This window comes from Amblyraja radiata, unplaced genomic scaffold (assembly GCF_010909765.2).
Source record: "Amblyraja radiata isolate CabotCenter1 unplaced genomic scaffold, sAmbRad1.1.pri scaffold_968_ctg1, whole genome shotgun sequence".
NCBI classification, from domain to species: Eukaryota; Metazoa; Chordata; class Chondrichthyes; order Rajiformes; family Rajidae; genus Amblyraja; species Amblyraja radiata.
In genome coordinates, this window is record NW_022630963.1 from 25,635 (window position 1) to 38,881 (window position 13,247).

At 53.9% G+C, this 13,247-nt stretch overlaps 1 protein-coding gene across 1 annotated transcript; it reads right to left on the bottom strand.

The window, feature by feature from the left end:
• Window positions 1-1,173: 1,173 nt before the first annotated feature.
• On the bottom strand, window positions 1,174-12,331 carry LOC116970509 (solute carrier family 22 member 23-like). Its single transcript, XM_033017152.1, has 2 exons — window positions 12,132-12,331; window positions 1,174-1,368 (listed from the first exon to the last, which is right to left on the bottom strand). Exons 1-2 carry the CDS (start codon window positions 12,326-12,328, stop codon window positions 1,206-1,208), a joined length of 360 nt encoding a protein of 119 aa, XP_032873043.1. The 5' UTR covers window positions 12,329-12,331; the 3' UTR covers window positions 1,174-1,205.
• Window positions 12,332-13,247: the final 916 nt, after the last annotated feature.

The following is a 13,247-nucleotide window of genomic DNA, read 5'->3' on the forward strand; positions in this document are numbered from 1 at the left end:
CTGGAACTCCCTGCCACAGAGGGTAGTCAAGGCCAGTTCATTGGCTAAATTTAAGAGGGAGTTAGATGTGGCCCTTGTGGCTAAGGGGATCAGAGGGTATGGAGAGAAGGCAGGTACGGGATACTGAGTTGGATGATCAGCCATGATCATATTGAATGGCGGTGCAGGCTCAAAGGGCCGAATGGCTTACTCCTGCACCTAATTTCTATGTTTCTATGTTTCTATGTCTATGATTGAATGGTGGAGTAGACTTGATGAGCCGAATGGCCTAATTCCCGCTCCTATCACTTATGACCTTGCAACATAACGTGCTGTCGGCTTGCATCACAGCTTGGTCTGGGAACAGTGTCCAAGCGCAATAAATCACAGAGAGTTGTGGATGTGGCCCAGTCCACCACACAGACCACACTCCCCACCATTGTAGATGTAGCCCAGTCCACCACACAGACCACACTCCCCACCATTGTGGATGTAGCCCAGTCCATCACACAGACCACACTCCCCACCATTGTAGATGTAGCCCAGTCCACCACACAGACCACACTCCCCACCATTGTAGATGTAGCCCAGTCCATCACGCAGACCACACTCCCCACCATCGACTCCATCTACACTTCACGCTGCCTCGGGAAATCAGCTGACACAATCAAAGACTTGTCCCTGTCCCACCCCGGTCATTCCTTCTTCTCCCCGCTCCCGTCCGGCAGAAGGTACAGAAGCTTGAAAGCCCGCACCACCAGACTCAGGAACAGCTTCTTCCCCTCTGTTATCAGGCTCCTGAACGGTCCGAGAGAAAAGAGGGGCCATTGGGGAACACATGGATTACATTGTAACTCAGCCCGTGCCCTTTAGGTGGCCACTCTTTGCATACTGTGTAGCAAGGGACTGCAGGTGGTGGTTTAAATCAAAGATAGACACAAAATGCTGGAGTAACTCAGCGGGACAGGCAGCATCTCTGGAGAGAAGGAGTGGGTGATGTTTCGGGCCGAGACTGAAATTTGAAGAAGGGTCTCGACCTGAAACGTCACCCATTCCTTCTCTCCAGCGATGCTGCCTGACCCGCTGAGTTACTCCAGCACTGTGTGCCTGTCTTCGACTCTTTGCATAACTTGTGTATGGTACGCCAAGCAACGACTTTCAAACGTGACAATGAAGTATCATCGATCAATACACCAGATCAATACAGAGCAGCGTTGTGCAGGGTGTTACTCACGGGCCACGTAGAGGCTGAGGAACACGCCGGCCAGCGAAAACCCCTCGAAGAAGCGCAGCGTGATGAACATGGTCACGTTGACAGAGAGAGCCAGCGTCAGGCCGAAGACCAGTACGAACAGCACGGAGACCACCAGCACCAGCTGCCGGCCCACCCTGGGGACAACACAGGGGAACGTCAGAGTCACAGAGACACAGAGACACAGAGTCACGGAGACACGGAGACACGGAGGCACAGAGACACACAGACACGGAGACACACAGACACGGAGACACATAGACACGGAGACACAGAGACACAGAGACACAGTCACACACAGAGACACAGAGTCACAGAGACACAGAGACACAGAGACACACAGAGACACAGAGACACAGTCACACACAGAGACACAGAGAGTCACAGAGAGACACAGTCACAGAGACATATACATAGAAAAATAAAAACATAGAAACATAGACAATAGGTGCAGGAGTAGGCCATTCGGCCCTTCGAGCCAGCATTGCCATTCAATGTGTCATGGGTGATCATCCACAATCAGTACCCCGTTCCTGCCTTCTCCCCATATCCCCTGATCCCGTCCGCCCTAAGAGCTAAATCTAACTTTCTCCTAAAAACATCCAGTGAATTGTCCTCCACTGCCTTCTGTGGCAGAGAATTCCACAGATTCACAACTCTCTGGGTGAAATGTTTTCCTCATCTCAGTCCCTTATTCTTAAACTGTGAGCCCTATTTCTGGACTGCCCCAACATGGGGAACATGTTTCCTGCATTGAGCCTGTCCAATCCCCTTAAGAATTTTATAGGTCTCTATAAGATTGCCTCTCATCCTTCTAAATGTGCCAGTGACGGTAAAAGGGTCCAACTTCAAGGGCCTGTTGCACTTACGTGATTTATTTTGGCGACTTGCCGGCACCCGTCATAGTCGCAGCAGGTCGCCGAAAATGTTCAAAAATGGGAAAATCCAGCAGCGACCAGAAAAAGGTACGACTCTTTAGGCGACTACTCACGACCGTGCAGGCGTCACCCCGCGACATGTCGCCAGGGTGTCGCCTGTATGGTCGTGACTAGTCGCCCAAAGAGTCGGTTCACAAGGTTAATTCCCGGGATGGTGGGACTGTCATATGTTGAGAGAATGGAGCGGCTGGGCTTGTATACTCAGGAATTTAGAAGGATGAGAGGAGATCTTATTGAAACATAAGATTATTAAGGGTTTGGACACGCTAGAGGCTGGAAACATGTCTGTAGAAGGGTTTCGACCCGAAACGTTGACTATTTCCTTCGCTCCATAGACGCTGCCTCACCCGCTGAGTTTCTCCAGCATTTTTGTCTACCTTCGATTTTCCAGCATCTGCAGTTCCTTCTTAAACATGTTCCCGATGTTGGGGGAGTCCAGAACCAGGGACCAGTTTAAAAATAGGGGTAAGCCATTTAGAACAGAGATGTGGAAACACATTTTCGCACAGAGAGTTGTGAGTGTGGAATTCTCTGCCTCAGAGGGCGTGGAGGCTGGTTCTCTGGATGCTTTCAAGAGAGCTAGATAGGGCTCTTAAAGATAGCGGAGTCAGGGGATATGGGGAGAAGGCAGGAACGGGGTACTGATTGTGGATGATCAGCCATGATCACATTGAATGGCGATGCTGGCTCAAAGGGCCGAATGGCCTACTCCTGCACCTATTGTCTATTTTGAACATTTTTGGCGACCTGCTGCGACTATGACGGGTGCCGGCAGTCGCCGAAAAAAATCACGAAAGTGGGACAGGCCCTTGGAGCTGGATCCTTTTACCGTCACTGGAATTCAGAAGGATGAGAGGATATGAGAGAATTTAGAAGGATGAGAGAAGGCCTTTAATCAAACGCAAACAGTTCAACTTTAATATAAAAACAAAATAATAGAACAGGGCAGCGGCAGCCTCACAGCGCCAGAGACCCGGGTTCCATCCCGACTACGGGTGCTGTCTGTACGGAGTTTGCACGTTCTCCCCGTGACCTGCGTGGGTTTTCCCCATGCAAAGAATTGAATTGAATTGAATTGAATCCTTTATTTGTCATTCAGACCTTTCGGTCTGAACGAAATGTTGTTGCCTGCCGCCATACATGTAATAATAACAACACACAATAAACACAAATTAACATCCACCACAGTGAGTTCACCAAACACCTCCTCACTGTGATGGAGGCAAAAGTCTTAGGGTTACTGTCTCTTCCCTCCTCTTCTCCCTCTGCGCTGAGGCGATACCCCACCGGGCGATGGTAAGTCAGTCCCGCGGTTCATGCTCCGCGGCCCGGGGGTGGTCGAAGCTGCCGCCCTCCAGTCCAGCGGACGCAGCTGTTACCACGGGAGCTCCGGAAAACAGGCACCAGCCTGTGACCTGCGAGCTCCCGACGATGTCATCCACTGGCCCGCGGCCGAGCCCCGGATTCAGGTCGCCGCCGCCATAACGCTGCCTCAGCCACCGGAGCACCGTCTCCGCCCCACACCGGGCCGCCCACACGGGAGCACCTTTCAGCCTCGCGCCGTCCGCCCTCACCGGAGCGCTGAGTCGTGCCGCTGCCAGAACGTTGCCACAGCTCGAAGACGGCCAGCCTCGCGTTGGTAAGTCCTGGCTGGCTCTACCTCCGGAGCCTCGAGGTCGGTCGCAGGTTGGAGGCCGCCAGCTCCGCCAGTGGGACTCAGCTCAGGTGGGGGAAGAGAAGGGGGATACGACAAAAAAGTCGCATTCCCCCGAAGGGAGAGACAGAAAGCCCTGTTTCACCCCCCCCCCACACACACATAACACCACCTAATAACCAAAAGTTTAACTGAACTAGACAAAAAAAACAACACAAAAAAAGTAAAAACAGACAGACTGCAGGCGAGCCGCAGCCGTTTCACAGCGCCGCCACTTCCGGAACACACCAAAGATGTGCCGGTTGTAGGTTAATTGACTTTGGTAAAAATTATAAATTGTCCCTAGTCTGTGTAGGATAGTGTTAAGCCCCTGTCCCGCTCAGGAGACCTAAACAGCAACCTCTGGTGACCTTGCCCGCCACCCAAGGTTTCTATGAGGTCACCGGAGGTTTTGGTCACTCTCCCTAATGGTCGAGAGTGGTTTCCGCGTGGTCGAGGCTTCATCTAGGTTGCTGCTATTTTTCCATCATGATTAAAACCGGCCTCGACTAAAAATAGGTTGCCGTTTTAAAAATCGATCATTTTTTAGTCACAGGTCTAGTCGAAGCCGGTTTTCTTCAGTCAAGGAAGGTTTTCAACATATGCGTGGGAGGTGGTAGGAGGTTGCAGGTCACCTCGACCTTGATTTTGGGTGGCGGGCAAGGTCACCAGAGGTTGCTGTTTAGGCCCCCGAAAGTGGGACAGGGGCTTCAGTGTGCGGGGATCGCTGGTCGGCATGGACTCGGTTTTCCAGGTTGTATCTCTGAACTAAAATAATATGCAGTCAATGTTTAAGAAACACTTAGACAGGTACATGGATAGGACAGGTTTACAGGGATACGGGCCAAACGCTGGCAGGTGGGACTGGTGCAGATGGGGCATGTTGGTCAGTGTGGGCCGAAGAGCCTGTTTCCACACTGTATCACTCGATGACTAAAAGCTTCTCACTGTACCTCGGTACATGTGGCACACAACTAAATTAAACTGCCATCTTTGAGCACTGGGGCTGCAGGCCTGATATGCTGCCACAAGTAAGAATTACACTGTTCAGTTTCAGTAAGATTCTGTGACTTCAAAGAATAATTAAAACTATTTACTATTCCAGAGATTGATGATTGAGAATATAATAAACCTGCATTAAAATAATACGGTTTGGGGGTTCCAATTGGACAATAGGTGCAGGAGTAGGCCATTTGGCCCTTCGTGCCAGCACCGCCATTCAATGTGATCATGGCTGATCATCCCCAATCAGTACCCCGTTCCTGCCCTTTCCCCATATCCCCTGACTCCACTATTTTTAAGAGCCCTATCTAGCTCTCTCTTGAAAGCATCCAGAGAACCTGCCTCCACCGCCCACTGAGGCAGAGAATTCCACACGCTCACAACTCTCTGTGAGAAAAAGCGTTTCCTCGTCTCCGTTCTAAATGACTTACCCCTTATTCTTTAACTGTGGCCCCTGGCTCTGGACTCCCCCAACATCGGGAACATGTTTCCTGCCTCTGGCGTGACCAAACCCTTAATAATCTTATGTTTTAATAAGATACCCGCTCATCCTTCTAAACTTCAGAGTGTACAAGCCCAGCTGCTTCATTCTCTCAGCATATGCCAGTCCCGCCATTCTGGAAATTAACCTTGTAAACCTACGCTGCACTCCCTCAATGTACATATTTAGTTCTTTACAGGTTATTCCTTAGGTCAGGTTTGGGGGAGTTTCCGGTTTCCGGGAGGCGGGTTCTCTGGATGCTTTCAAGAGAGAGCTGGCTCTTAAAGATAGCGGAGTCAGGAGATATGGGAAGAAGGCAGGAACGGCATGTAATCCCGTGCTACCCGCTCCATGGTCAGATAGTCGGCGACAAAACCTTCTCCCCCACCTGGTTTGCCAGGTGAGGAGGGGGCTGTGGACCCCCAGCAGGACCAGAAACAAGACCTGTCAAAGGGCGGATGAGATCCTCGCAAGCCAACGGCCGTCCACACTTCAGTAGAAGTTGCGATCACTGTCGTACACGGCATTTGAAGAAATAGGATAGGATAGAATATAGAAATAGAATAGGCAGGATAGTGGCGGTGCTGTGAAACGGCTGCGGCTCGCCTGCAGTCTGTCTGTTTTTACTTTTTTGTGTTGTTTTTTTTGTCTTGTTCAGTTAAACTTTTGGTTATTAGGTTGTGTTATGTGTGTGGGGGGGGGGGGGCTGAAACAGGGCTTTCTGTCTCTCCCTTCGGGGGAATGCGACTTTCTTGTCGTATCCCCCTTCTCTTCCCCCGCCTGAGCTGAGGCCTAATGGCGGAGCTGGGACCGACCTCGACCGACCTCAAGGATCCGGAGTAGAGCCAGCCAGGACTTACGAATGCGAGGCTGGCCATTTTCGAGCTGCGGCGGTCTTCGGGCAGCGGCACGACTCGGCGCTCCGGTGAGGGCGGACGGCGCGGGGCTGAGACGATCCCGTGTGGGCGGCCCGGTGCGGGGCTGGAAGGCGCTCCCGTGTGGGCGGCCCGTGCGGGGCTGGAAGGCGCTCCCGTGTGGGCGGCCCGGCTCCCGGCTCCCGGCTGGAAGACGCTCCCGTGTGGGCGGCCCGGTGTGGGGCTGAGACACTCCCGTGTGGGTGGCCCGGTGCGGGACTGAGACGCTCACGTGTGGGCGGCCCGGTGTGGAGCTGAGACGCTCCCGTGTGGGCGGCCCGGTGTGGAGCTGAGACGCTCCCGTGTGGGCGGCCCGGCTCCCGGCTGGAAGGCGCTCCCGTGTGGGCGGCCTGGTGCGGGGCTGAGACGATCCCGTGTGGGCGGCCCGGTGCGGGGCTGGAAGGCGCTCCCGTGTGGGCGGCCCGTGCGGGGCTGGAAGACGCTCCCGTGTGGGCGGCCCGGCTCCAGGCTGGAAGGCGCTCCCGTGTGGGCGGCCCGGCTCCCGGCTGGAAGGCGCTCCCGTGTGGGCTGCCCGGTGCGGGGCTGGAAGGCGCTCCCGTGTGGGCGGCCCGTGCGGGGCTGGAAGGCGCTCCCGTGTGGGCGGCCCGGCTCCAGGCTGGAAGGTGCTCCCGTGTGGGCGGCCCGGCTCCCGGCTGGAAGGCGCTCCCGTGTGGGCAGCCCGGTGCGGAGCTGAGACGCTCCCGTGTGAGCGGCCCGGTGCGGGGCTGAGACGCTCCCGTGTGAGCGGCCCGGTGCGGGTCTGGAAGGCGCTCCCGTGTGGGCGGCCCGGTGCGGGGCTGAGACGCTCCTGTGTGGGCGGCCCGGCTCCCGGCTGGAAGACGCTCCCGTGTGGGCGGCCCGGTGCGGGGCTGGAAGGCGCTCCCGTCTGGGCGGCCCGGTGCGGGGCTGGAAGGCGCTCCCGTGTGGGGCGGCCCGGTGCGGGGCTGGAAGGCGCTCCCGTGTGGGCGGCCCGGTGTGGGGCTGAGACGCTCCCGTGTGGGCGGCCCGGCTCCCGGCTGGAAGGCACTCCCGTGAGGGCGGCCCAGCTCCCGGTTGGAAGGCGCTCCCGTGTGGGCGGCCCGGTGTGGGGCTGAGACGCTCCCGTGTGGGCGGCCCGGCTCCCGGCTGGAAGGCACTCCCGTGAGGGCGGCCCAGCTCCCGGTTGGAAGGCGCTCCCGTGTGGGCGGCCCGGTGTGGGGCTGAGACGCTCCCGTGTGGGCGGCCCGGTGTGGGGCTGAGACGCTCCCGTGTGGGCGGCCCGGCTCCCGGCTGGAAGGCACTCCCGTGTGGGGCGGCCCGGTGCGGTGCTGGGCAATGTTCAAGGACTCGGCAACGGACTTGAACGAATATGCCACAGTCGTTACAGACTTCATAAAGAAATGTGTGGAGGACTGCATCCCTACAAAAACCTTCCGAGTGTTTCCCAATCAGAAACCTTGGATGAACTTTGAGATCCGCACTCTCCTGAAGTCCAGACACAGGGCATTCACTTACAACGATACAGTGGCCTACATGAAGACCAGATACGACCTTGGTAAGGCCATCAAAAAGGCCAAAAGGGACTTCTGCTCCAAACTGGAGGACGAGACAGATGTTCGGCAGCTGTGGCAGGGTCTGAATGCAATCACCTCCTACAAGGCAAAACCAGGAGGCAGCTCGAATGCCGGTGTAACATCACTCCCTGACGAGCTCAATGCGTTTTACGCACGCTTTGACAGGGAGAATACTGATTTGCCTTCCCGATCCCCCATTCGCTGTGATGGCATTTCAGTCTCAGTCACAGAGGCCGATGTCAGGAAATCCTTCAGAGGGGTGAACCCCCGAAAAGCACCTGGACCTGATGGTATACCCGGCCGTGTTCTAAAAACCTGTGCGGACCAACTGGCGGGAGTTTTTACGGACATTTTCAACCTCTCACTTCTGAGGTCTGAGGTCCCCACCTGCTTTAAAAGGGCATCAATTATACCGGTGCCCAAGAAGAGTAAGGTGACGTGCCTCAATGACTATCGTCCAGTAGCACTAACGCCGGTGGTGATGAAGTGCTTTGAGAGGTTGATCATGGAGCAAATCAACTCCTACATCCACAAAAACCTGGACCCACTGCAGTTCGCATACCGCCACAACAGATCAACGGTGGATGCGATCTCGCTGGCCCTCCACTCCGCACTGGACCACTTGGACAACAAAAACTCATATGTCAGGCTGTTATTCATTGATTACAGCTCGGCATTTAACACAATCATCCCCTCCAAACTGGTTACCAAACTCGCAGAACTGGGTCTCTGCGCATCCCTCTGCAACTGGATCCTCGACTTCCTCGTCCACAGACCAGTCTGTTCGTATTGGTGGAAATGTGTCAGCCTCAATAACAATCAGCACGGGAGCACCTCAAGGATGCGTGCTCAGCCCCCTGCTGTACTCACTCTATACCCATGACTGCGTAGCGAACCACAGTGCGAACTCCATCATCAAGTTCGCTGACGACACCACTATTGTGGGGCATATCACTGATGGGGATGAGTCAGAGTACAGAAGAGAGATCGAGCAACTGTCCATATGGTGCCAGCGCAATAACCTGGCCCTCAACACCAGCAAAACCAAGGAACTGATTGTGGACTTTGGAAGGAGTAGGAGGGGGACCCACAGCCCCATTTATATCAACGGGTCGATGGTTGAAAGGGTCAAGAACTTCAAATTCCTGGGCGTGCACATCTCTGAAGATCTTTCCTGGTCCGAGAACACTAACGCAATTATCAAAAAAGCTCATCAGCGCCTCTACTTCCTGAGAAGATTACGGAGAGTCGGATTGTCCAGGAAGACTCTCTCTAACTTCTACAGGTGCACAGTCGAGAGCATGCTGACCGGTTGCATCGTGGCTTGGTTCGGAAATTTGAGCGCCCTGGAGAGGAAAAGACTACAAAAAGTAGTAAACACTGCCCAGTCCATCATCGGCTCTGACCTTCCTTCCATCGAGGGGATTTATCGCAGTCGCTGCCTCAAAAAGGCTGGCAGTATCATCAAAGACCCTCACCATCCTGGCCACACACTCATCTCCCTGCTACCTTCAGGTAGAAGGTACAGGAGCCTGAAGACTGCAACAACCAGGTTCAGGAATAGCTACTTCCCCTCAGCCATCAGGCTATTAAACCTGGCTCGGACAAAACTCTGATTATTAGCAACCACTTTCTGTTATTTGCACTACCAGTTTATTTATTCATGTGTGTATATATTTATATCATGGTATATGGACACATTTATCTGTTTTGTAGTAAATGCCTACTATTTTCTGTGTGCTTAAGCAAAGCAAGAATTTAATTGTCCTATACAGGGACACATGACAATAAACTCACTTGAACTTGAAGGCGCTCCCGTGAGGGCGGCCCAGCTCCCGGTTGGAAGGCGCTCCCGTGTGGGCGGCCCGGTGCGGGGCTGGAAGGCGCTCCCGTGTGGGCGGCCCGGCTCCCGGCTGGAAGGCGCTCCCGTGTGGGCGGCGCTCCCGTGTGGGCGGCCCGGTGCGGGGCTGGAAGGCACTCCCATGTGGGCGGCCCGGTGCGGGGCTGGAAGGTGCTCCCGTGTGGGCGGCCCGGCTCCCGGCTGGAAGGCGCTCCTGTGTGGGCGGCCCGGTGCGGGGCTGGAAGGCGCTCCTGTGTGGGCGGCCCGGTGCGGGGCTGGAAGGCGCTCCCGTGTGGGCGGCCCGGCTCCCGGCTGGAAGGCGCTCCTGTGTGGGCGGCCCGGCTCCCGGCTGGAAGGCGCTCCCGTGTGGGCGGCCCGGCTCCCGGCTGGAAGGCGCTCCTGTGTGGGCGGCCCGGCTCCCGGCTGGAAGGCGCTCCTGTGTGGGCGGCCCGGTGCGGGGCTGGAAGGCGCTCCCGTGTGGGCGGCCCGGTGCTGGGCTGAGACGCTCCCGTGAGGGCGGCCCGGTGCAGGGCTGGAATGGCGCTCCCGTGGGGGCGGCCCGGTGCGGGGCGGAGACGGTGCTCCGGTGGCTGAGGCGGCGTTCTGGCGGGAGCTCGCGGGTTACAGGCTGATGCCTGTTTTCGGGAGCTCCCGTGGCAACAACTGCGTCCGCTGGACTGGAGAGCGGCAGCTTCGACCACCCCCGGGCCGCGGAGCTTGAACTGCGGGACTGACTTACCATCGCCCGTTGGGGTATCGCCTCGGCGCAGAGGGAGAAGAGGAGGGAAGAGACAGCAACCCTAAGATTTTTGCCTCCATCACAGTGAGGAGGTGCTTGGTGAACTCACTGTGGTGGATGTTAATTTGTGTTTATTGTGTGTTTATTATTACATGTATGGCAGCAGGCAACGACATTCGTTCAGACCGAAAGGTCTGAATGACAAATAAAGGATTAAATTCAATTCAAGAAAAACATGAAATGTAATTCTTCCCCATCCTTGCTTCTCAAAAGAGAAGTTGTTGACAATAATAAATAATCTTTAAAATATCTGGTATTTACTTTACATAGAAACATAGAAAATAGGTGCAGGAGTAGGCCATTCGGTCCTTCGAGCCTGCACCGCCATTCAATATGATCATGGCTGATCATCCAACTCAGTATCCTGTACCTGCCTTCTCTCCATACCCCCTGATCCCTTTAGCCACAAGGGCCACATCTAACTCCCTCTTAAATATAGCCAATGAACTGGCCCCAACTACCTTCTGTGGCAGAGAGTTGAATTGAATTGAATTGTGTGCCACATTGTATTTTGGGTGGGGTGACGAGTCATTTTCTGAAAAGATAATTTTATTTCTTATCTTCGTTTAAAATGGTAATTTCTCGCCAATGATTCTCCAGTACTGGTCTCTCCTGCCAGCAAACTGTAACAGGGTCGGTCAGAGTGGTGTCGGAAAATATTATTGCCAACATCAAATCTCAACCATAATTCATCTTTAGTTTAGTTTAGTTTCGAGATACAAAGCAGAAACAGGCCCTTCGGCCCATCGGGTCCGCGCCAACCAGCAATCCACGCACACTAACACCATCCTACACCCACTAGGGACAATTTTTTACATTTATACCAAGCCAATTAACCTACAAACATGTACGTCTTGGTGGAAGGAAACCCAAAATCTCGGAGAAACCCCACTCAAGTCACGGGGAGATGTTACAAACTCCGTACCCGTGGTCGTGATCGAGCCCGGGCCTCCGGCGCTGCATTCACTGTAAGGCAGCAATTCTACCGCTGCGCCACCGTGACCAGGATTTGGTTAGCAATAGGACGAACGATGTGGGTATCTTTCAAGGGAGAGTTACATTTAGCTCTTAGGGCTAAGGGAATCAAGGGATATGGGGGAGAAAGCAGGAACGGGGTTGCTGATTGTGGATGATCAGCCATGATCATATTGAATAACCATATAACAATTACAGCACGGAAACAGGCCATCTCGACCCTTCTAGTCCGTGCCGAACACGTATTCTCCCCTAGTCCCATATACCTGCGGTCAGACCATAACCCTCCATTCCTTTCCCGTCCATATAACTATCCAATTTATTTTTAAATGATAATAACGAACCTGCCTCCACCACCTTCAGTGGAAGCTCATTCCACACAGCCACCACTCTCTGAGTAAAGAAGTTCCCCCTCATGTTACCAGTAAACTTCAGTCCCTTAATTCTCAAGTCATGTCCCCTTGTTTGAATCTTCCCTACTCTCAGTGGGAAAAGCTTATCCACGTCAATGGCGGTGCCGGCTCGAAGGGCCAAATGGCCTACGCCTGCACCTGTTTTTCTATGTTTCTAGTGCCTACGACAACGAAACACTCTTAACAAGTGCAGTAAACCCACATTCAAATGCTCTGTTTTAGGACGTCACAGTAGATAGGGTGGACAAAAGAACTTTAAACACATTGGCCTTCACAAAAACACGGCACTTACCAATCGGCCAAGCATCCGCTCACTAGGTAACCGAAAATCAATCCAACTAGCAAGGAAAACTTGGCGATGTGGACCTTCCAAGATGAGTTGCAGACCAGGCTCCACTGCAGAAGATGAACAAGAACAGCATCAGCACCATTCCCAATATCAAAGTCCTCATCCCACTTGCTCATATCATCATAGAAACACAGCAACATAGACAATAGGTGCAGGAGACGGCCATTCGGCACTTCGAGCCAGCACCGCCATTCACTGTGATCATCCCCAATTAGTACCCCGTTCTTGCCTTCTCCCCATATCCCTCGATTCCCTTAGTCAATAGACAATCGGTGCAGGAGAAGGCCATTCGGCCCTTCGATAGACACTACCTCCACTGGCAGCTTGTTCCCTTGTGTGAAATATTTACCCCTCAGATTCCAATTAAATCTTTTCCCCTTCACCTTAAAACTTGTTATATGTTTAATCCTCGAGTCCCCTACTCTGGACAAGAGACTCTGTGCATCTACCTACATGTCTATTCCTCTCATGATTTAATACACCTCTACAATAGACAATAGATGCATGAGCAGGCCATTCGACCCTTCGAGCCAGCACTGCCATTCAATGTGATCATGGCTGACCATCCCCGATCAGTACCCCGCTATCAGTACCCTGCCTTCTCCCCATATCCCCTGACCCCGCTATCTTTAAGAGCCGTGTCTAACTCTCTCTTGAAAGTATCCAGAGAACCGGCCTCCACCGCCCTCCGAGGCAGAGGATTCCACAGACTCATTACTCTCTGTGTGAAAAATCAGGATCACCCCCTCATCATCCTGCGCTCCAAGGAATAGAGCCCCAGCCTGCTCAACCTCTCCCAGTAGCTCAGACCCTCGAGTCCTGGCGACATCCTCGTAAACCTTCTGTGTGGTCTTTCCAGCTTGACAACATTCACCAGATCTATTCCTCTGGTATTTTATAATATCTTTGACGTGGGGTGTGGATTTTCCAGGTAAGTCGTGTTTGCATAATATCTCTCACCGCGACTAACCACAAACGTCCCAAAGTTCACAATATACAATAGGTGCAGGAGTAGGCCATTCGGCCCTTCGAGCCAGCACCGCCATTTAATGTGATCAT